The sequence below is a fragment of the Notothenia rossii genome (genome assembly GCF_949606895.1).
Source record: "Notothenia rossii genome assembly, chromosome: 2".
Taxonomy (NCBI): Eukaryota; Metazoa; Chordata; class Actinopteri; order Perciformes; family Nototheniidae; genus Notothenia; species Notothenia rossii.
The window spans coordinates 25,972,850-25,996,593 of record NC_136904.1 but is presented as its reverse complement, the minus strand read 5'-3'; the positions used below and the strand labels follow the sequence as shown (position 1 = coordinate 25,996,593).

At 39.6% G+C, this 23,744-nt stretch overlaps 3 protein-coding genes across 6 annotated transcripts in view; 1 reads left to right on the top strand and 2 right to left on the bottom strand.

Moving 5' to 3' along the window:
* Positions 1 to 6,856, top strand: part of fbn1 (fibrillin 1) — a 60,568-nt gene extending 53,712 nt beyond the window's left edge. For both annotated transcript variants that reach the window (XM_079665030.1, XM_079665031.1), the window contains 7 exons: positions 146 to 268; positions 1,476 to 1,592; positions 2,970 to 3,098; positions 3,191 to 3,310; positions 3,855 to 4,086; positions 4,715 to 4,898; positions 5,226 to 6,856. In XM_079665030.1, the coding sequence (XP_079521156.1) occupies positions 146 to 268; positions 1,476 to 1,592; positions 2,970 to 3,098; positions 3,191 to 3,310; positions 3,855 to 4,086; positions 4,715 to 4,898; positions 5,226 to 5,609 (1,289 nt within the window). In that variant the 3' untranslated portion in view covers positions 5,610 to 6,856. The remainder of the gene's footprint in view (positions 1 to 145; positions 269 to 1,475; positions 1,593 to 2,969; positions 3,099 to 3,190; positions 3,311 to 3,854; positions 4,087 to 4,714; positions 4,899 to 5,225) is intronic.
* Positions 6,857 to 7,133: 277 nt separating this feature from the next.
* On the bottom strand, positions 7,134 to 9,788 carry dut (deoxyuridine triphosphatase). Of its 3 annotated transcripts, none has more exons than XM_079665044.1 (7): positions 9,624 to 9,788; positions 8,760 to 8,916; positions 8,362 to 8,453; positions 8,152 to 8,196; positions 7,972 to 8,046; positions 7,475 to 7,545; positions 7,134 to 7,251 (listed from the first exon to the last, which is right to left on the bottom strand). In XM_079665044.1, the coding sequence occupies exons 1-7, from the start codon at positions 9,739 to 9,741 to the stop codon at positions 7,195 to 7,197; spliced, it is 615 nt and encodes a 204-aa protein (XP_079521170.1). In that variant the 5' UTR covers positions 9,742 to 9,788; the 3' UTR covers positions 7,134 to 7,194. The 3 variants fall into 3 exon arrangements, with proteins under 3 accessions (XP_079521170.1, XP_079521171.1, XP_079521172.1); XM_079665045.1 differs by lacking the exon at positions 9,624 to 9,788 and adding an exon at positions 9,440 to 9,616; XM_079665046.1 differs by lacking the exon at positions 9,624 to 9,788 and having other exon boundaries at positions 8,760 to 9,379.
* Positions 9,789 to 10,651: 863 nt separating this feature from the next.
* Positions 10,652 to 22,708, bottom strand: slc12a1 (solute carrier family 12 member 1). Its single transcript, XM_079664619.1, has 26 exons — positions 22,286 to 22,708; positions 21,106 to 21,216; positions 20,709 to 20,784; positions 19,825 to 19,920; positions 19,348 to 19,487; positions 19,150 to 19,260; positions 18,944 to 19,055; positions 18,718 to 18,845; positions 18,408 to 18,492; positions 18,127 to 18,284; positions 17,943 to 18,050; positions 17,704 to 17,827; positions 16,914 to 17,015; positions 16,443 to 16,598; positions 16,251 to 16,350; positions 15,834 to 15,945; positions 15,348 to 15,488; positions 14,610 to 14,716; positions 14,410 to 14,492; positions 13,890 to 14,009; positions 13,073 to 13,201; positions 12,575 to 12,686; positions 12,375 to 12,461; positions 12,069 to 12,204; positions 11,872 to 11,939; positions 10,652 to 11,779 (listed from the first exon to the last, which is right to left on the bottom strand). The coding sequence occupies exons 1-26, from the start codon at positions 22,514 to 22,516 to the stop codon at positions 11,644 to 11,646; spliced, it is 3,069 nt and encodes a 1,022-aa protein (XP_079520745.1). The 5' UTR covers positions 22,517 to 22,708; the 3' UTR covers positions 10,652 to 11,643.
* Positions 22,709 to 23,744: the final 1,036 nt, after the last annotated feature.

Below are 23,744 nucleotides of genomic sequence, written 5' to 3'. Positions count from 1 at the left end.
AAAGAGCCGAAAATACGTGGGTGGACTGCCCACACACTCCTCTAAAAAATGCAGTCTGCGTCTGTCTGTCTCATCATCTCCGCTTATGGAATTTCTGGCTTCAGGATCAAACTCTCACCGTCTCACTATCACCCTCTCTCTCTAGATGTGGATGAATGCATACAAGCACCAAAGCCTTGTAATTTCATCTGTAAGAACACAGAGGGAGCATACCTCTGTTCCTGCCCCCGTGGATACATCCTACAGGAAGATGGAAAGAGCTGCAGAGGTAAGTGACACAAAGCAAAACATATCTAAATATTCAAAAGTAGCCCACATTACTTGAGTTCAGCAGGGTGCTCTTGGAAGGAGGCAGTGAGCAGAACAGTGAATCACTGTGTGAAGACGCTCCTTCACTGACTTGCTAGTGTCAATGTGTTTGTTAGTGAATCTGTACTCTGCATCAAAGCCTGTGACACCGTGCATCTGGCAGGGTCTCTGTTTATCAGGCTTGTTTGTGAGTCTAAATCAAATCAAAGTTTATTTATAGAGCACATTTATAAAGCACATTTATAAAGCACATTTATAAAGCGATTTTTGGTCGGGCCAAAGTGCTGTAAATGTAATAAATACTACAATCATATAAAAATACATTACTACAATCACAATAAATTACAACAGATATATAAAAAACACAGGGAAAAGTCAGGAGTCGTGCTCCGCTCTGACTAAAAGGCCAGGGAGAAGAAGTGTGTTTTAAGAGTAACAAGTAAACAAGTGCATGCTCGTGGTTTTTTTCAGGTCCTCTTTCAACTTTATTTACCATAGCTGTAGTTTCCCCCCCTTCAGTCCCCCTCTTTGTTTCCGGTGTCTGGTTCATTTGCAGGTCATTTGTAGGTCACTGACTGTAGAAGGACAGGAATTTGTACTCACAGCAAATAGCAGCATACAGTATCTTACACTGCTCAAACCACTGTATGTTGATGCAGAAGAGGAAGTAAAAGGACTTTACTAGAAGTACAAGTCCTGCATTTAAAATCTTACCTAATAGTACAAAAGTGTTGTCATCTAAATATACCAAAAGTTACAGTACCTATTATACAGAAAGGCCCTTTTCAGGACACATTATATTATTTAATTTTAATTATTGATGCATTTGATTTGTTCACTGCTTTAATTTGCAGTGAGCAAATGTGGATCTCATTACAATGTCTGCTAGGTAGTTTAACACTAACCTTTCCATTTTATTAAACCATCATTATTAATTGATTTATATTTTGTTTTATTAATCCACAAATTAAAAAGTAACATTAGTTATTAAACGAATATAAAAGTAAGATATTTCTCATTTGTATGAAATAAAGGAAAAGTACCTGAACATTTTACTTATGTACAGTACTTACGTAAATTCCATCACAACTAAAATGTATTATGTGTAAAATGACTTTATTTCAATGTATGGCAGGTTTGATATTGTACAACTCTCTTTTTTACAGATCTGGATGAGTGTTCGACAAAGCAGCATAACTGTCAGTTCTTGTGTGTTAACACTATCGGAGGGTATACCTGCAAATGTCCTCCTGGCTTCACCCAGCATCAAACAGACTGCATAGGTAAATAAACATATGCATATTAGAGATGCACTGCACATCCAAAAAATGTTGTAATAGTCGTTATGCAAATGTCTGTGTATTCCCAGAAGCATCGTGTCAAATACATACAGTATGTTCCCTCACAGTAATTTCTAAAAGTAGTCTAAATCTTCTTGCCAAGCTCATAAAGGAGCCCTGAACCAGCCTTTTGTCCAACCTTTGCTAACTCCCGTTAATGGACTCCGGCTGATATCACACTGATCTTATTAGGCTGCACCAGTTTGGAGTCATGGCAGCTTAGCAATGCTTTGTTATGGAACGTTGCAGCAGATCGCCATGACTACCACAAGCTTTTTTTTTCCAGACCATAAAGCAGCTCCCATGACCTCACATGAAATCAGGGACAGGGAAACCTCAGTTTTGACTAAAGGAGCAACAGCAGACTAATGACATACAGCAGACGTGTTATTCATTTCAGAGTAAGGAGGTTGGAGAAACATGGGTGTGACATTAGGAAAACTTCAGTAAATACTGCTGATGGGCTTTAGTGTAGGAAACCAAACCCAAACTCCTCCCGGACAGGTGCTCAAGGGCCAAGACTTATTATAAAGACATTTTATTCTTTCTAATACACCTTTTCCTTATCACTGCCACTGTAAATAAGTGTAAATCCTTCTTTAATATAATGTTATTTAAGGTAGCTGTATTCATTAAAACTGACTGACAATAATGCCTTCTTAAAATTGAGGCGTAAATCCATGTGAACAATAAGTCCATATTATCTATCAAACACACCGTCCCAAAATGGCTATCTAAAAAGTTACAACAAATTCCCATCTCTCTCATTGTCGCTTGCACTTCAGACTCAACTCGATGTTAATTGGCAGTTAGTAACCAACAGTGGTCAAGCTGTAAAACAAAAGGTATTTTGATACTACACTCACTATGTTCTGCATTTGAAAGAAACATTTCCAGATTGTGTTGACGGACTGATCTAATCTTGGGTCTGTGTTAGTAAATAGTTTGAATTTCCTAATTAGGTTCAGATTTTCCGTCACTTCAGCCAAACATGTTTGTGATTAAATGTCTCTTTCCCGGGGAGAAACCTGTAAATGGACATTGTGCTAGATTATTTTGTCAAACAATTATTCCCAAAGTAAACAATTCACAATTTCACTGAAATGTTTGTTATTAATTCCTTTGGTCTGAAATTGAATCAGTAGGTGAGAGATTGTATTCCTAAACCCTTGCAGACTATGAGATCATTTGTATGAACAGTCCATAATGGGCCGACCCTTAAAAAGAATGGAACCAATGTCGACTCAAATTTGACTATCCACTTTCAAATCAGCATATAATAAGATGTTTTACCCCTGTGTGAACCTTCCTTCTGTGTAGACAACAATGAATGTGCATCCGACCCCAACATGTGTGGCTCCAACGGGGCCTGCCAGAACACTCCAGGGAGCTTCAACTGCGATTGCCAGCGGGGATTCTCATTAGATCCCAATGGACAAAGCTGTAAAGGTCTGACAACAGTTTTTAACAACTTGAGTATCTGCTGTTTCATTACAAAAAGTAGGCTCTTACTGTAGTTTTGTTGTTTCTGTCCCTCACAGATATGGATGAGTGTGATGGAAACCACAGGTGTCAGCATGGCTGTCAGAACCTGGTTGGTGGATACAGGTGCAGCTGTCCTCAAGGCTACCTACAGCACTACCAGTGGAACCAGTGTGTAGGTGCGTAATACTGCCGTTATTTTTTATTTGCAAATATACAAACAATTTCCTTTTGGGACATCCTGATGCCTTGTTGCCAAAATACGTACCATGCAGCCTTCATGTTCTGGACTGGAGCCCAGCCTCGAGCCTTTTTTAAAACAAGTCATCCATTCTTCATGTCTTTCCTGTCACTCTTAAGATATAAATATGTCAAAAATGTTTTTTCTTTGCTCTGGAAGTTCAACCCTTCCCTTGCTGGGGTAAGGTCATGAGAAAGGAAATGTTTTTAAAAATAAATGCTCAAACGACAAGTTATTATATATATACACACACACTTAAAATACAACCTATAACGAACATAATTAGAAATAATTCAGGCTTAGATAAAGTAATTGTATGGTGCAGTGTGTGTGTATGCCCCCAAATGAAGAGCTTTTGTTAGTTAAAGCTTTATTTTTTGTTTGAATCCCTCCACATATATACACATTCATGGCCAGCTTTCCCAGCATTGTGTGTCCTTTAACTGGAAGGACCTCTTGTTTGTTTACTTCCTGTGACCCAGATGAGAACGAGTGTCAGAACAGCCAGATCTGCGGCGGAGCGTCATGCCACAACACCCTGGGGAGCTTCCGCTGCCTCTGCCCCACCGGCTTTAACTACGAGCAGACAGACTCTGGCTGCTCAGACGTCAACGAGTGCTCCACCAGCCAAAACCCCTGCAAGTTCGGCTGCTCCAACACGGACGGGGGCTACCTCTGTGGATGTCCCAATGGTTACTTCCGTGCAGGACAAGGGTACGTTAATGGATGGCTGTGAGCAGAGATGGGAAGTAGTGGAGTACAAATGCTTTTTTACTGTACTTAATTAAGTACATTTTTCTGGTACCAGTAATTTTCTCCACCACTTGTTTTTCTGACGACTTTTTTAACTTTGACTTCTTACATTTTTAACACAAATACCTGTACTTTCTACTTCTTACATTTTCAAAACAGGCTTGTTACTTTAGTTTTGATCTGTGTTTGGTGGCGTAATCATTATTATTTAGAGTCATTGCGTGCCTATTGATTTGAACATGAACCGTGTATCGATCATTTCCTGTCAAATGTTCCAATGAAAACTTTGTCATTTTGCTGTTGTTCAGCATCGAAACATTCATTATTAGAGGAGGTCAGTTACTCTTTAAAACAGTTGGTAGTTATGGGCACTTTTTACTTAAGTACATTTCAAAGCCAATACTTCTTTACTTTTAGTACTTTGAGTAAAGGAGTTTAGTCAGTACTTCTACTTTTACCAGAGTATTTTTAAACACGAGTATCTGTACTTCTACTTGAGTAAAGGATGTGTGTACTTTTGCCATCTCTGGCTGTGAGAAATCTCTCTGTAGATGGTTCTAAGTTACTGACAGCTTTGTCTTGTTTTCAGGCACTGTGTCACAGGTCTGGGCTTCACTAGTGGCGGCTCCAGTGCTGGATCGGAAGGTGAGGCAGATGATAACTCTCTGTCTCACGAGGCCTGCTATGAATGTAAGATCAACGGATATCCCAAGAAGGGACGCAAACGCCGCAGCACCAACTCGACACAGGAGGATCCTCAGGACGACTCGCAGGTGACCTGTCTGCCTGAATGCAATATGCACCACTGTAGCTACCAATAAGGACACAGAAATACATCAACAATTCAGACTTAAAGAGTTGTTTGGAAAACGTATTCCAGGCTATTTTCCAAATTTCAGGCCAACAAAAATAATAAGCGTAGTAAAGGCTTCAGTATTTATCACTGGAAAAGTGTTGGTCCATCTTTTAACATGTTAGGGATTGAATCTGAAAAATAAGGATCTCACTATTGCTCTTTTGAATAAGAAAACAGAAAACATACTGTGTAGGACACGTGTTATTATCCACTTCATTCACTTGGACCACGTTTCTTTCTGCAGCTGACTGAGGAGATGGTGAGCCTGGCCAGTGTGGACATCGAGGACACGCTGCACATCCACCTGAACATCAGCGACCTGAGCAACCGCGACCACATCCTGGAGTTCACCCCAGCCTTATCCGCACTCAGTGACCATGTGCGCTACAGCATCGACTACGGAAATGAAGAAGGCTACTTCAAGATAAATCAGAGAGAGGGCGTTAGCTACTTGCATCTGAGCAAGAAGAAGGCCCTGCTCTCAGGGGCATACTCCCTTCAGATCAGCAGCCTGCCCACGTACAGGAAGAAGGAGCTGGCTGAGCTGGAGGATCGACACGATAAAGACTACCTCACAGGACAGCTGGGAGACATACTGAAGATGAGGGTGCAGATCGTCCTTCATTAGCCATCACAAGACTGAGACAGGCAGATGTTGCAGGCAGCTGCTAATTCAGTGTCAGGCTCACACTTCCAAAAAAAGCGAAAACATCTCTGACTCTGGATCAGCAGTCAGGGGCAACTTCTACTTGCTCCCACAGGGAGATCGGCTCGCCACCAAAGAGACAAGAAGGAGGGTTGGCAAAAGATGCCAAAGATGATTCTACATATCATAGATACAAAGATGCAAAATATTGCCAAAGATGATTCTACATATCATTGATACAATTTTGGTGGAAAAAGCCAGCTGATTAAGGCGATATGATAGATTTCAGTCAAATGAAGAACTCATTGCCCTAACACACAACATCAGCAGTGTGTGAAGCACTAGAAAGATTGTGAATGGTTTTTCAGGGTAGGGTTTAACGTTGTAAGATGATATGTGGAATCAAGTGCCTCTTTGAAAGGGCATGAGGACTGCAGAAAGAACTTTTTAGAACCAAGCTTAGGTGAGAGGAAAGAGTGAGTCCCAATAGTCTGCGATGAATTCATTTCCTCCCCTCAGGTAAATAACCGAACAAACCTGCATACATGAAAGTAAACACATTTCTTCTTTCCATAGTTATTAATTTCATGGAGTGAAGATGAATGTTATGGGAATGTTTAGGAGAGGAAAGGAACCAACCATGAACTATTGAGATGAGAGAGCTTGAATGACTCCTACTGCATATTTAAACTATGCTTTTCCATCTTCCCTACTGACTAGAATAATTCATATTTACTGGTGCTAGCTACACAACTACATAGACATCTGAATGCACTGTATTACTATACACAACTCAGTAGTCAACAATTATACAATTCCATTGGTCGTTCTGAAAATGTCATGTCTTTGCAACAGTAACAGCTAGCTTCATAGCCTGTCTGCTCTCTATACTACATGTAAATTGTGTTTATACTGTAATAATCGATGCCACTTTTAATCTATGAAGCATTTGTAAACTAGAGGAAGCCCCTGGAATAGAGGGGTTTGTAATGGTGCTTATAATGACCAACTACTTCCTTTGTAAACTGTGTATACATACACACATTGATAATGCCTAACCTGGGCCTTCATGATTATGCACTGAGGTCTTAGTGACCACACATTCTCTCACAAACACAATCAGTGCTGCATTGCCACGGACCAGCCTGACACGAGTCTGTGTTCTCTGTTCACATCAGTGAGGTTTAGTTGTAAATTCACAATAAAAACATATTTTTGGTGTACAAGTATTCACTGCTGTGATTCCCCTTAATCCAGATTTACTTTGTAATCACATTCAGCTACAGGCAGTTGCTTCATGTCAGAAATCTCTGGAACACACCTATGAATGGAGCTTTCATTTGTTAATGTGTGAGCAGTGTGAAGCTTATAAGACCAACATGCAATTATTGTCCTGTGCTGCCCCCTTGTGGTGATTTTGAAGATTTGTTTAACTTTGAAGAGGATCAGACAATACGTTTGAGACAGAACTCAATGTGACAGTCCCAGTAAATAAAGACTCCAGAATACAAAAACAAAACTTTATTTAATATATTCAGCATTAGACCTCCACCTTTAGTTGGAGCTCTCAATTGCGTCCAGTTGATCCAAAACCTCCAGCACCACGCTCTGTCTCATCAAGCGTCTGAAAGAACACAGGCAGAAAGTAGATTTAATGATTCAAAACTAAATCGGAGGACATCGGAAAAAACCTGCTTCAATAAATACCAAACTTCTAATAAAGCTGAACATTGTAACTTTCATGAAGCTCAGATATATTGCAGGGTATTAAAACTGCATTCGTCTTAGCAAAGTGTTCTTAATCAAACTGAGTGCATGTACGCATTTATATTGTTCTTGCAGTTTACCTCTTGTTCCTCCAGATCGGGGTAGCAGATCCTCTCACAGACCAGCTGAGCAACTCTGTCACCCTTTTTTACTGTAAAGATGAATAGCAAGAGATGAGACAATGGTTTTTACATTGCATATCTTAAATTGCATGACATCAATGCATGCTGTAATAAAGGTCCAACCTACATTTAAAATATTTGAATGATCATTTTAGATGTACAATTTATTTTCAAATCACTTTTAGCCAGTTGAAATGTGACAAACTGTAAAATTGCAAAAAAATAAATAAAAAATAGGCAGCTTTGGTAAGTAAATCAGAGAAACAATTACATTTTATTAACAGTGCATATAAAAAAATACTCTGGGAAAATGTGTCATTTCACACAGATGAACTAATTTAAAAGAAGGGAAGATTGAAACTCAACAAGTTATGTTTACTGTTGGCATGGTGAATTCTCAAAAATACAAATGGGTTAAGGGAAAACTCAGTTACGTCACTAATTTCACGACTCACCATCAAATGTGTCCTTGCTGAAGTTGAAGAGCACAACTCCCACATTTCCTCTATAGTCTTCATCTACAACCCCAGCTGAGGAGATCAGAGACATCAGAGAAATTAAATGACTTGCATTACAAAAGGTTAAAACTACACTTACTCAGTCAGTACAAGTAGACGAAACAGGTGAAGACTCACCACCAACATCAATGAAGTGTTTGGCTGCCAGTCCAGACCTCGGTGCTGAGTAAAACAAATGATAAGATATAATTAAGACGTGTTGTTCTGCAACTGGTTTCATATCTAAGCTTGAATATACATACACTGAGCAAAACTTAAAAACAGTCTGTAGTCACCCAGCAGGAAAAACACTTAATGCTGGAGTGCATCAGCATGACAAACACTCACCAACTCTCCCATAGCAGCCATGAGGAACTGCTATCTGTATGTCTGTCTTCACAATGGCCTTATCCATAGAACCAAGGGTGTAATCATAGGCACTGTTTAAATTCAGAGAAATATGGTTTGTTGTTTACATGACAATATATAAAATACTTTTTGTTTTACACAGGATTACATTCAGCAAGTAAATTCAACCTCTGTAGATGCATGAGCTTATTGTTCTCAAACATTTTAAGTGACAGCAACAGTTGGATTTTAACATATGTATACCAAGTCATTAAACATACATTTTAAGGACTATACGGTCACAATATTCATACTAAACCTAATTTACGCAAACGTTAAATTGTCATTAGCTAGCTCAATTCAGAACACAAGCATTTTATTCAAAGTGCAAAACCAACCTGTAGAGATCATATCCCGCTGCTTTGTTTGAGCCTCTGGTCGGTGTGGTAGCATGCTCTGAGAGTTTTGCAAACCTGAGGACAGATCTTCCCTCTGCAGGCTTTGTCTCGGTCCTTGCCCTCTTCGAAGGAGAAATTGTAGATGCATCTTTAACTTCTAGAGCGGGCATGATGGCAAAGTTTTACAGTTAAAACGGATAGTACACTAAATTGTTTATACGGACTTAAGACGTACTACTTACTAACCAAGAGACACAACTACAGCCGACTACTACAAGGTATACAATCTCTCAAGCTTCTACTCCGATTTCTTCGCGGTATTACTATTTAAAACGAATTTCCCGCGCTGGAAGTACCGCCAAATTAGCCCCTCCCCTAGAAAACCCAAACTTCGAACAGATACTTTATTATACAACGCAAGTGTAATGAAAGTAACTCCAACATCGTATTAATAAAAGCTACACAACTGTCATGAATGCCTTTGGTCGAAAACCTATTCAATAAACATAAAGGAAAGTAAGTATTTTCTCTAAGGTAACTATGCCAACCCATGATGCCAACCCGTTTGTCACAAAGTTCTCGCGAGAGCTGCTAATGTAAACAACCACGTCCTCCCGTCACAATGATATAACTAAAGAACAGGAAGATGTTAGGTCAATATAAAGCCTCACTTTACTTACGCATTGCACCAGAATATAGCTGACGTAGTGTTGCGGGTGTTACTAGCTCAGTACAGATGAATAACTTAACATAGTAAAACCATCCCGGTTTCATGTACTAAATGCTAGGCATGATAGCAAAGCTAACGTCATTAAGCACTTGACATGCTAATAGATACGTTATCCATCCTAAGGTCCAGCTTGCCTTTGTTAAGAGCGACTGTTTGAATATGAAATGTCTTTCCTACGAAACGTGGAACAGCATCAAAAATCGCAGAGCATTGTAGATGAAGGTTCCTTAGCTTTAGCAACGTTCGTGCCATATTGTTTGCTAAGGTTGTCTGCAGGCTAACATCCGCTCAGCTGTTTGCTCTGCAGTTCCTGCTCCTCCCCCTGTCATGCAGCTGCTCGCTCACACTTGCAACAGTGCAATGTTGAAACAAAAGATAAATAAAGGATATTGTTTTTATATATTTTAAATATATAACAAATATTTAATTATTGAAATACGAAAGAAAAAAATTCTCGGTTCAAAGTGTCTATGGATTGTCTCGTTGTCTTGTAATTAAATAGATTCAGTAAACAGAAGCCACTAAAAGCAATGCATGTGGCAATATTCATGTATGTTATTAGCTTATGCTTATGGAAAGATCTATCCGAGTGTGCAGCAAATACATTTGTATGAATCTATCTCTATTATCTAGTATCATTACTGATCATTACTTGAGAATATACAGTCAGAGCCATATCTCAAGTGCATTGCTGCCCCTATTGGGAATATATCAGCATTGCCATACAGGATATGGAGGATTAATATGTTGTCCTTATATTCAACATTTGTATGTCGTCTTACTATTTTATATAACCTTTGCAGTGTCCAAATGTCTCTATTAGCCGTACCAGATGTCCCCAGATTGTTCTGTCTTTGAAACAGAGAGATCATGCAGTTATAGGCTATTTGTAGCTGGTCTGGCATAAACTTGCAGTTTGCTAATGCTTACACTTTATACTTGTGTAACAGTGTTCTCAAAACAATCGTCATGCAGTAATGTTCAACTTTGAAATAAATAATTCACTTCAGAGTAACATAAAACGATCTAGAGTATACTTAAAAACAAAACGGCTTGTGTGCCTCGAAACACAGGTTTCCCTTCTATTGACACATTTCTCTGGACAAGGTATGTGACATTATCTCATCTAATCACCCATTAAATGACAGACACGAAAATATGATCAGCTCAAAATTGTATTAATCCTTTATTTCAGGTTATCACACAATTACATATTTAAATAGGAAGATAGAGAAAAGGTTAAAATATACAGAAGTCTTCCTTTAAAATCATTCACTATATTTTCCGTAGACAAAAAGTGTGCTGTGGTAGTAACATTAAACATAATGTGGAACAGGTAAACAGCTTTATGAGAACAGTGTATTTTACACCCAGTGAATATCAAGGAATGTTAAAAAAGAATCAAACCATTGCTACTAGGTTTCAAAAGAATGGATGTTAATGATTGTTTATGAAAGGAAGGGTTTTTGCCCAGAAACTTCTGAATCCAGACATCTACTATGTACATACATTTTTACGATGACTGCAGCAGGTTACACAGTCACTCACGATGAAAGTGACATGTGTCACTGCCTTTGTTCATTTCAATGGGGTGACTAAGTTAGGAAGCCCAATAATGTTTTTTGATCTATATTATATCTGAAGATTAAACCACAACATCTGTATTTGTCCAATGCTGCAGTGTGTTTAAAACTTTGACTTGGAATTCACATTCAGGCTGACATTTTTAAATTCAAAATCAGAAATAAATGTCCCTTTATTGAGACTATAGTCTTGCTCTTCACTGAAAGCATATACAAAATCACCAGGCAGCACTGGTAGCCATACAATGTAAGGCTCCTTTGTAGGAAAGCTGGCAGAAACTTCACAAAGTGCAACCCATCTTTAGTGTTTTGACTGAAAATGACTTAATAATACGTTTGCTAAATCCTCCGGCTAACAACTTGTTTTTTAAAGGTATTTCTTAAATGTGTGTGTCTTAGCACAGCATGAATCAGGACTTAAATGCCTAAAAACATGCATGTGATACATTGTGGTTTTGGTCAAGAGGACTGAATAACATCATCTGAGGTTACGGTTAGCTTTATGAACATGGTCCATCATTAAGATATTACAATTTTTTTCCTTTGTAGCTACCTATATCCTACTAGGTGCTCAGGAGTAGAAAGTAAGCACACTCTTGTGGTTGCCTCTGATGAGCAGAGTTGGTGGAAGGTCTTTTGTCAGGATGTCCAGCCAGGCCATGTAGAGGTAGTCAGACACAGATTCCTTACGAGCAATAGGCATGCTCCTGCAGGGCGAGAGTACAGAGAGTATGTAAGACACTGTTTCTTCCAAACGTGGCACTATAAATGTTATTCAGTGACAGTTTGTTCTACTCACACAATGATCAGATTGGCTGACTTGGAGTTTTCCTGAAGCAGCTCATTTAGTCGTATCTGGAGGTTGGTCTGAAATACAACAGCAGAAACTTTTTTAACAATGCTTTTCAACCTTACTGTGCACCGACATAACCAAACTAATACACATTTCTCTTTCTTTATACAGTATAAGTCTTAACTTGGTGTTAGTGGTTTTACCTTCTCTTCAAAGGAGCTCAGCTCTTCATCAGTGATTTTCCATGGATGCTCTTTTCGCATGGCTTCAGCCTGAGCAGCGTCCTTAGACCCCTCGTGCAGACAGAAAGGCTCAATCATTTCCTCTAAATTCTTCAAGCTGGAGGAAAGCAGATAAGAACATGAGTTGACTGTGAAAAATATCATATTTTAAAAAAATGGTATAATATGCAAATAGGGTGAGGTGATTACATTTGACTATTACTGTAGCCTATTACAGACCTATTATCTGGTCTGCTGTCAGTATTATAACTGCAAAAACGCAATTACCTGTTAGGGCTGGGCTGGACATGAATGTCATCAATGACATTGATGTCAGTGCATTTAATTCTGAATTTTTGCAACAGAGACTTCATCCTGAAAGACAAAATATAATACACAGATTAATTTACCAACGATTGTTGGTAATTACTTTCAGGTAATGTTACATACTATCTCCATTGTTATCATTTTTTAAATTTTTGACTCACTCTTGTTTATCTTGCTCAGTGCGTCCCGGCTGCCCTGCGATGAAGATCCTTAATGAACAGTCCTTCCACTTCTTCCTGGTGGTGAGGATGTATGGGAGCAGCAGGGCAAGACCTGAGGGAGGGAGATGCAGTTTTCAAATTGTGAAACCATTTAATCCAGTTAAAAAATATGTATTTGATGTGTCCCATTTGCCAATGTAATGTGTTTGCGTTTATCAGAATCTGTTTGCTACCTCTCAAACACTTAACAAAGCAACTGCACATTTGGAGGAGGGATCAAGTTTAGGCAGGACACAAATGATTAGATTTTGGTTGTTAAACAGATCTTGAGTTGAAGACTTCTTGTTTACCTTTTCTTTCCTTTTTTATTATTTTGTATTATTCAGGTTTTATTTTTATTTTATGGCAGTGTCTCTGTGCACATATTGGTTTTAATCTTAATCTAATCTTTATGGCAAGAGGCATAAAGGCAGGCTGCCTAGGGGAACCACTACCTACCTCCATCATCAAACAGCCACCATACATCAATGGTTCCTTTAGGCTGTTTCTTCCGGAACTGAGAACTGGCCTCCGACAGCCTCTCATTCATCTTGGCCACCTGCGGGGGTGGAGGGCCGCACACTGACACTGAGAGAAAAAAATACAAGAAACGAGAAGTGGATGAGGGATAAGAACCGCAGGAGGGAATTTAATATATTGGCAAAGTGCGGAGAGTTAAGTTGGATAGGAAAACTAGCTCAAATCAACATTAATAGCTGACTCTACAACTCTCTCAGGTTTAATGTTACAATGAATGAAGCCTTGTGTGTGTGTGTGTGTGTGTGTGTGTGTGTGTGTGTGTGTGTGTGTGTGTGTGTGTGTGTGTGTGTGTGTGTGTGTGTGTGTGTGTGTGTGTGTGTGTGTGTGTGTGTGTCCGCGTGTGTTTGTGTGATGTAGAGACAAAGACAGATCGACGGAGAGGCGCTGCTGTCTGGGTTAAAGGGCCGCTCTTAAGGGATGCTCTTCAAACTGGAACAAAAGGGACCATATTATTGGATTGCACCCTCAGACATCTTTAGTGGGAGTGCTTGATTCAATTACATCTCGATGGGAGTGAGGGAACGTTTCTAAAAAAAGATGTGCGCCATTTGTTTCATTTGTTAAATGCAGGGTATCTCAGTGCAACGAGAAGCAGAGTGAGGTAGACACCTGCTTTCCCTCCATAATAAAAGACCATACACATCTACTAACTTTTCTTCAGATAGCTTTGATCGAAGCCTTTCTGAAATGTCAGCTAGGATTTGAACGCAGAGGCGCGACATCTAGAGAGATATACCTCTTGTTGCGAGCACTTGCTGAGAGGATTTCCTTGACTTCCTGAACAGTCCTCTTGATTTCCCTCCGTTCGGCATCATCTCATTGTCCTGTTGTTCCTTTGCTGCCTTCAGCATGTCCTCTGAAAGACAGAATCACATTTCCTGTTTTTGATAAAGACATCATAATTGTGTCACATTATTAGGGCTTATCTTTGCTGTTGTAAACATTTCTACAGAGGCAGATAACTGGTAGTTATTCTACCTTCATATCTGTTAACTACTTGACCTTTATAAATGATTAGTAATCTACAGAACAAAGTGCCCTGGCTTATCAGTGTTATTTTTTCCGTTGTGGGTTGTAACAGGTCCAACAGCCGTGCACACTCTACTCGTTTATTTATTGTTTAATTTCTGTCAAGAAGCCACCTCCTTATTCCTAGTTGTTGTGTTTCACCCTAACCTATATTTCTGCAATTTGCTTAAATTGTGCTTTATATACATAGTTGTCATACTAATACAGACATTCCTGTAGATACTGACCTTCAGCTTCCACAATGTGTGATACATCAAGGCCCTCATTCATCCTCAGCAATACTGTCCCGTACTCAAAGTCAAAAGCATCGCTGTCAAAAAAGAAAAAAGACAATGAGGACACCAGTGCGGCACATATCTCCTATATTTTTTGAACTTTTGGTAACGTTATTGTGTTATGTGCTTGTATTCCTTTATTTGTGACTTACTGCAGTATTCCCACATAACTCTGCACTGACTCTGCGCCGGCAATCCTCCAGTTTCTCTGGAAGCCTACCATCAATGTGTTTGGCTTCATACGGCCGAGACCAGAAGCCTGGAAGGAAAAGCAAAACACTCAAAACATAAAGATAAAACCTTGAATCAGTTAAGTGAAGCAACACAGGCACAATGTTTCCCTGCGGTTGTAAAACCTGGATTTTTCATTAACTGGTGAAGGAAAGTAAACAACTCAAGACAACATGTCCGACACAAGCAGGACGTGGAGCTGTTTTACTGCCAGAAATTATGACCAGATCACTGAGCAGATCTCACTTTGTCTGCAGGGACTCGTCCAATGCGGTGTTAATCAATTACAGTTTTTAATCTGCTGTGCTGTTTGAAGTAAATCATCCTGACAAGGAACCGGGGCCTTATCTCCAAAGCACAATGGCCAGAGCCATAAGACTGTTTTTCTGCTTCTTATTAACTCTTTCCTCTTCTACCTGCTACGAATGTTCTGCCAGATCCCTAACACAGTCCCAGAGTCATAACACAGCAATAGATACTCGCTGTGGTGAGGATGAAATGGGTCAATACATGTTATTTCTCCAAAGTTTGAATTCCCAGTCTCCCTCTGATCAAAACTCACAGGTTACACATTAGGCGGATGGATTTGTTATGGGTATCAGCTCTGGCTTTTTCCATTTTCAGTTGAGGAAACGTGTTGTTATCATGACCATACTGACCTGCAGCAGACTCTCAGTCCCTTCCCTGAAGCTGTCACAAGCCACAGCAGCGTAAAATGCCTTTCGCTTGGTCTTCCTAAGCCACAGCTGGTTCTTCTCCATGCCAGCGTTCAGCTCCTCGAGGGCCTCTGATCTCGGGCCCTGAAAGGATCACACCATACATACTTATGTGAGTGGAAGTGTTTGTGTGAGTGTGTTCGAGAGAGTAAGATGATGAAAAACAACTTTTTCATATTCAGTAGACACAACTGACCCTAAACTGTATTTTCAGGAAACCAGACTTTTTTCCTCCTCCCTGTCTATTATTTCCTTGAATATCCATTTCATGTGAATTTTGCACTCAATGCAATTTAAATTTGCTCAGTGTGTAAATATTGATTTAAATAAAAGGTTAATATATAAATGAAGATTTGAGAAAAGATAATATGTGTGTCCTTTTTAAGATCCATTGCATTTGCCACTAATGAGATAACAATGTAATCTTACCACAAACACTTCACAGGTAAGACAGAGTCCATAGTTCTTGGAGAAGGAGTGAGCCAGGTCCAGGAGAGCCGGTCTGGCCCGCGCTGAACCTGTGAGGGCTAAGATCTGAGGCCTGAGAGAGACATAAAGATGTTACTATGATTGTTTGGGATTCAGTGAATTTCATTTGATTTAAATACTACTAAACAATATGTCGCATTGATAAGGAAACATTTCAACAAGTACAATATAATCCCATAGAACAGTTCTGCATATGATTTACCTTTATGGTGCTTAAAGTTTAAATTGTTGTCAACAAGAACTAATCATTATAAACTTCATCAAGGTAGAATTTATTGCAGAGCTATTGCATTGAATTGTATTAGATTGTGCAAGTGTACAAAATAAAGTACAAAGTTGTGCAATGTAAACCTTTACCTGAAGTTCTTGACATGATCCTCCACACTAGAGAGAGACAGAGCGTTGCTGACAGCACTCACAAATGTCACCGCCTGCGTGGACGAACCCCAGTTCACATCTGGGGAGACAATGATAGTCCAGCAGGTTAGATCGAGCATGCAGGCACCATTAATGTACGCTCAAACATGCGAACACGCACATGCAGCTCACCTGGCTTCTTGACTAATACATAAATGTAGAGTAGGATTTCAATGGCGTATGTGAGAAGAGCAGCCCACCAGTTAATAACGAACATCACAACACAGCAGAGCAATGCGCCCACCAGAGATAGCCACATGTTGTAGTATTTATAAGCCGGTCTCCAACCTGGAAAAAGCATGACAAAAGAAAAAACACATTGAGTAACTTCCGGCTCATGGACAAGTGATTGAAAAGACTGTACAGTCAATTTCTCTTAAACGTGATAGGTAATGTTAATCTTACTTCGAATTTCAAACATTAAAAGTCCTATTATATCATTCTGTCCTATGGCTGGAACCAGGTTTTGATGGTGTTTTGATTTGCTATATTCACAATCACTTTTACTTAAATAAACGGAGGTATAGATGGATGGAAACATGTAGAATAAATTCAGCCTACTGACAGCATGTTTAATAAGTTTCTTTGTCAGTAGAGACCCACCTGGAGACTTGGCGTAGGAGGCATGGAAGCAGGAGAAATTGATCAGAGCATAAGATGCCAGGAAGAAGTTTGAGATGATAGGAGCGATGGTGTTGAGATTACCTGCAAAGACATTAAAAAGGCAAACATTCAGTCTAATTGTAATTCAGCTGAGATTATTTTTACAATGCATAACAATAGTTTGGTGGTTATGGGTAACATTGTTGCATTAATTTATCATTATAAAGTCAATGTTGATTGCACATTGCGTTAAGTTTGGTTCGCTAAAAGTGTTGGTTTCTAGATGCCTTTCTGTCTGTCTGGGTTGCGTTTACCTTTCATTAAAAAAAACCTAGACCTTTATCGAATCACTGCCCTGTCTAGTATCACCTTTTGCTAACTGGGAAACTCATACAAAACGCTTACAGTAGCTATCTGTTGGTTGCAGAACAACCTGTAACATTAACAGTGGAAACTCTGCCTGTTGACAGACAGGGCAAAGAAGACAAGATGGACAGTCATAAAAAAAGTCTTTTTAAAACCTGCCTTCTTTAAAATGCTACCAGGTGTTCAACACTGCGTTAATCATAACACTGAGATCAGGATTTTTTGTTATTTGGGATTTTTACATTTAATTCTCGCTTTGCTTTGTATAGCAACGTTAGCCATGTTGCTAGCATTAACAACCCTGCTAATGAAATATGAACAAGCAGATAGATCTTCTTGTTCATATTTGAACTGTTTTTGTTTTAACCTTTAAGGAAATAGTATAATACTTTAGTTGACAGAAATGAAAGACAATTTAACTGACCAACGAGAATGAAGGCCACAGAAATAAAGAATGTGAGCACATAGCCCCGGATTGGCTCGTTGTTCTTGCCATATCCTTTGGCGAAGAAGTGCAGGATGGTGTAGATGTTGTCTTTGCACAGTGCCTGACAAGAGACAGAAGTTGAAATCAATGCTCTAGTTGTAAATCATTGCAGAGTTCCTCTAAAACTTTGCATTGCAGTTGCAGTCATTTTTACAAAAATGTGGTGAGTAACTGACCTGGAAAACTTTAGGAGCACTGACAAGAGAAGCCAGAGCAGAGGAAAGGGTGGCTGAGAACGTTCCAGCAATGATGAGGGGGCCGAACCCAGACACGAAGGTCATCATCTGAACCAGGGAAAGTATTACAAAATGCAAGAAGAGCTCCTTGTGATGTGCAGATAGAATGTAAAAGAGTGTGTACCTGATTGTTGTTCAACAAGCCATAAGGGCATTTAGTCTCTGCACAAGAAGAGAAATCGTATCCAAGCTCACAAGCAACGATTGAGGTCCCATTGCATGGTATTGAACTGGTGATGATGTCAGTTAAGTTTCCTGTGGCATCCCGAACTACACAGGCAGCTGACCAATTAGAGAGAAGAACAGATGCACTGCTTAGGTTTTTGTTCATGACCTCACTTAAATACCTTATTTCCAATGGTTGTATTTTTTATTACAAAACAAAGAAAATATGACCCTACTTACAGACAGCGAGGGCTACACCCAGGTAGGTGATAGCAGTTATCAGGATGGCCAGCAGGGTACCTTTAGGAATGGCTGCCTGGGGATCCTGTAAAACAAAGTCATGACTTGCATAATGGTGACTATGAAGAGATATTAATAAAAAAAAAATCAAAATCAAAATAGAGCAGCTTCTGATTCTAGCCAATGAGTCAGACAATACAAAACAACGTTATTTTATCTGCTGAGGCCTTCTGCTTAGAAATCACATGCATAGCACCTACTGATTTGAATGCATGGACTGTATGTAATAACCTCTCTATAAAAAAGTTACCCGCAAGTCTCCAGAGATGTTGGCTCCAGCCAGGATCCCGGTTGCAGCAGGGAAAAAGATGGCAAACACTGAAAAAAAGCTCTCACCTTCCTTAAAGTCTGGAGTAAAATTCTCTAAGAAGATTTTCGCTGTGAGAATGGGAAGAGAGAAGGAGATAAAGGTAAAGAGTGCTCTGTGAATAAGTCAAACCTTTTCCTATGAATGTGTATTGTTTTGTAAAACTCACAGTTATAATCGAAGATGCCTTGGGATTTCTTTTCCGGGGTTGCAGGAATGAAGGTTCCTACAAATACGTTCACTATAGCCACCAGCAAGATAATGAGTAGAACAATCTGGGCCTATGTGGACAGAAGATTAAAACAGATTAGTTATGGTTGGACGTTTCACCGAAACAAACTCAGAGATTATCCCACAACCAGAATTATCTTCCACCTTGGCCTCCCACTCCATTCCAGCAATTGATATGGCCAGTAGCAACACCACCGTAATACATCCAATGATCCTGATGTCATTTATCTCATCCACCATGATGGCAGCATGTTCCTAAGTGGGGAGAAGGAGCAAGGATAAGTGTACAGTCAAATATGTGTGAGAGACATTTCTACAAGACATTCACCGAACATCACCCACCTTGAGCAACTCGACCACGGTCTCAGAAAATCCCACCACATACATGGATACAGCAACTGCATTGGCGAAGGCGAAAATTAAACCAATCGACCCGCCAAACTCTGGTCCCAAACTGCGAGATATCAAGTAGTAGGCCCCTCCTAATATGACAAAATGAAGCATGCACATTATAGATAACACTGGATGATTAATCGCCTCATCACTTCTTTATTGATTTAATGTCAGTGCAAGTTTAGAGGGCTTTAAAACAGAGAAAGGGCTTTAAGAGGTGACATTCAGGTACGTTTTGAGCCATGTGTCTTTATCTATAAACTGTCCTCCTTGCTCTCGGTCAAAGACGTTATGTCAGGATGAGTGTGTGTTTTATCTTGGGCTACATACATTTATAAACAATCTTTTAACAGCCCTTCACAGTGGCTCTGTTGTATAAGCATCCATTAAGAATCAAGTATTTTGGAAAATGTTGCATTATGTTACCTCCTCTGACCACACCATTAGTACAAATGGCAGACATGGAAAGGCCAGTGATGGTGGTGACCACACAGCTGAGAAGAATGACCACAATTCCCAGACCTGAAATGCACACAGATAAAAGCTCAAAATCATTGTAATAACTACTTACTAAAGCACTATATTAAATACGTAGGCACAACACATTTTCATGGCAAAATGAAACCTTTCTCCCCACATTCACCTCTAAAGACAGAGAAAGTCAAAGTCCCAGCCTGGAGGCTATAAGTTAAGGCTGCCTGCTGTACCTGCTCAGCCAACTGCCTGCAGCGTTTTCTGCTTCTCACAACCTTTAGTTACACGGCATGAATAAAAGCTGCTGTTCGATCGATACTTTCTTAAGCTATGAACCAAATCATAAAGCCATTCAATATACACACACACACACACACACACACACACACACACACACACACACACACACACACACACACACACACACACACACACACACACACACACACACACACACACACACACACACACACACACACACACACACACACACTCACACACATTTGTCTGGCCCTTTAAGTGGAGTTTCAGGGAGTTTAGATCATTATGGACCTAAATAATGTTTGTTTACTTCTAACTGTCCTTATTCAATCACGTCTTGCCAACGACTGGAGGACTATTTATTATCCTTAATATTTGTCTAAACTTAGAATTAGGTTACATCTGAGTACCTGTCAGGAATGATATATCTGTATGTCTATGGGTTGCATTTGCGAGAAAGGCAATTCAAAACATCAAATGATTACGTTTTTTTGTAATATAAATCTTGGGCACGTATAAATAACTGTATAAGTAACTTGTCTTTTCTGACAAACACATATCCTTATCTCACTCACCCCAGCCTGCCTGACCAAAGATCCAGGACAGACGGATGAACAACATGACACCCCAGATGTTCAGCATGCATCTTATCTGTAAAACAGAAGGGCAAATGGAAACAAGTTCATGTTAATTAGTTGCATACTTCAACATAGAAGCATCTTTACAAGAACTTAGCTAAGTACAAGAACTAAGCAGCATAAAAAACTGTTTGGGTTTATCTTCGTGCCAGTAGCACAAATCATCAACCAGCAACTGGAGTAAATGCAAACATCTCCCAGACTCAGTTTCCAGAGCCCCACTCGACCCTGCTGTGTTATAGACACACATAGCCTCCTCTTGCCAGGTCACAGTTATGTAAAGAGCTTGCTTCCATAAAGCGCGGGGAGTCCATCGTGACCCTACATAACTCACCAGGACGCCCCTTATCCAGCCAAACTTTAATGGTCCTTTGTCAGTGGGAACGGCAGACTCCGGATCCTCTTTGTCGTCCTCCACAGTGTCCGGCACAGGGATCGCTCCATTCTGTTGGGAAAATGTAAGGGAAAGGAAACATGTAAACTTGTCTAAATAGACCTAACTGGGATGGGTTTATGATAATTGTGCTTTTAGCATTATTGCTGTTAATATACATTTTTCAATGTATGAGAAAGTTAGAAAGAGGGAGCTGGACGGTTTGTTTTCCTTTTTGGAGAGGAACTATGCTGGTTTGTAGTGAATGAATATTGATAAAGCATTTGCAGAAACTTTATGAAGATTAGTTAGTGAGACCTCTGATATGTGTTTCATATACTGAAAGACAGAGATTATGGCAACAAGTTGACAACATTTTAGTTGCAGTAGTAGTAGAGTAAAATCTGAGACTAGACTACTTGGAACATGTAACTTCATTTGTATATAGTTTAAGAATCAAACACATCATATTTTTAGTAACACAACTATGAATCACCTTTGTTTATTCTTCTCAGATGAATAAAACATGTTGTCAAGATAATGATGATGGGTGATGTATGGCATTTTTGCCTTGCACAGTTTTAAACTGGAATGACACATAGTTTCATTATGTGCAGAGAAAGTATGCTCAATCATCTGTCTGTTTTTTCACCGTTTAGAAATGCTAATGTAGTTCAACTTTTAAAACCCAAATGACCTATAACCCCAACTATTTTGCAACACAAGGCAGTATAATGGCCTAATAAAAAAGCACTAAAAGCTCTTTAAGTGTGTCAGGTGCTGTTGATCTCCAGAATGTAACTTTCGGTGTCCTTTGTAGTTGTACAAGTCTTTCGGTCATAATTTAATGATTGAACAGTCAACACTGAAAGTGATGATGTTTAAATGAAAAATCAACTGTAAAAGATCGGATTTACTCTGGAGTTTTTGACCTGAGTAGGTGAGACGAAGAACAAAGGCTGCAGTAACATAGTCAGTGAATTGAAATTAGGAATCAGGGAGAAAAACTGCTGTAAAAACATTTCTGCAGAAGGTCAGGCTGAGTGCAAACCTTGTATTTCAGGAAAACATAACAAAATAACATACGAAGAGGACCTGAATCATTCACATTTACCAACTTCACAGAAATACAAGCACTCACCTTCTGAAAGACATCGTGGAGCTCCTGCAGAGATGGTCTCACGGCCCGGTGGCCGCTCACACTGCCTGCATTGCGGTAGAAGTCAATGTTGGGCAGCCGGTCCAAAGTGTCATGACCAAAGGCACTGACCACCGAGGGCCGCACCGTCCGGTGCTCCTCATACACAGGAGGTTCATCCAGATTAGAATCATAAGCGGAGTTAACGTGCTCTCCCCTGTTGAGCCTCTCCATCAGGAATACTGAAGGAGGTTCTCAGATTTAAAACAGAAGTGTGAGTCTTAAAGTCTTCAGTCATCCAACAGTTTTTCAAAAAGAAGAGCACTGCATCAACTGGTGTGGTTGAAATTGTGAAATGAAATATATGCTGGTAGGGTTATAGAAATATCTTCTGCTGCTCCCAAGTTGTGGTGCATAAACTGGGTTTGTCTCAGATGGCCTACCTTTATACCCTGCATCCCAGGGTCAAACACTGGCTGCCAGCTATTGGCTGACTCTCTGGATCAACCCTCAGAAAACTCAACAAGGGGTGTCAAAAATGTCCTTGCTCCATCCCAGGGGACACAAAGGCATTGCTTAACGATTAACCAAGTCATAAACACCAAACGAGAGATGAAGGCGCTCATTGACTGAGTTCTGGAGAATTGATTACTAATATTATCGTCGGATTGCAGGCAACAGCACATGTAGTCCTGTTGTTGCAATATATATGGGGCTGTGGATAGTATTTCCTCAGACCCGTTGGCCCTTTAAATGAATCATCAGGACATATCCACATGGAAGTTCCCACTAGAGGAATATAAAACTATTTAGGAAAAGTTTCAAGGTTACAGATTCTTCAAAGGGTGTGTTACTGGGGAAGAAAAGGTTCAAGCTAATATGGGATGATAGGGAATTTGGTATTAATAACAAATATGCCAGTTTGTTTTGGACAAAGCTAAAACTAATTCTATGAAGATTATTATGTTTTCCATAAAACCCAATATAGTTCAATAGCAATACAAGAAACAACAACCTCCAAAATGTGCATTAAGGTAAATCATCCCCTCTCTAAACGTACTCAATAACAACATTACAACTTTCATGGAGGGAGGATTGGTTAAAGGGATTGTTGTATTAGAGTGAATCAGTTCTTCTGAGCTGCACCCAATAAATTGGCTGAGCACATAAGCAATAGGGTATAATCAATACATGTGTGTGATAACAAGAGGGAAATTAATCTTAGATATTGTGCCCATAACAGTTATGTAACTGATTGAATAACCATTTCCTCTAATCATTCTCTTTGCCACAACGTGTTCACAGGTAAAGTTGTTGGGTCGGCTAACACAGAAGAAATGGCTGTATCCATGAGGAAAATGGGAGTTAATATTAGACCATAAATTGCAGGAATATGCCAGAGGCACCTTTTCATTGCCACATGACTTCTAAAGTGCCTTTAAATGTTCTCTTAACAGGTAAA

Bases quoted from the DNA above. Each gene is read 5' to 3' on its own strand.
- dut (XM_079665044.1), bottom strand. From the start codon at position 9,741: ATGGCACGAACGTTGCTAAAGCTAAGGAACCTTCATCTACAATGCTCT. The intron at 8,454-8,759 runs GTTGGTTTTGCA...GAATTTAAACAG, and splicing joins GCGGGATATGATCTCTACAG to TGCCTATGATTACACCCTTG. The intron at 8,047-8,151 runs GTGAGTCTTCAC...TGATCTCCTCAG, and splicing joins ACACTTCATTGATGTTGGTG to CTGGGGTTGTAGATGAAGAC.
- slc12a1 (XM_079664619.1), bottom strand. From the start codon at position 22,516: ATGGAGAGGCTCAACAGGGGAGAGCACGTTAACTCCGCTTATGATTCT. The intron at 18,493-18,717 runs GTAACTTTTTTA...TTTGTTTTACAG, and splicing joins ACATCTCTGGAGACTTGCGG to GATCCCCAGGCAGCCATTCC. The intron at 15,946-16,250 runs GTAAAGGTTTAC...TGTCTCTCTCAG, and splicing joins GATCATGTCAAGAACTTCAG to GCCTCAGATCTTAGCCCTCA.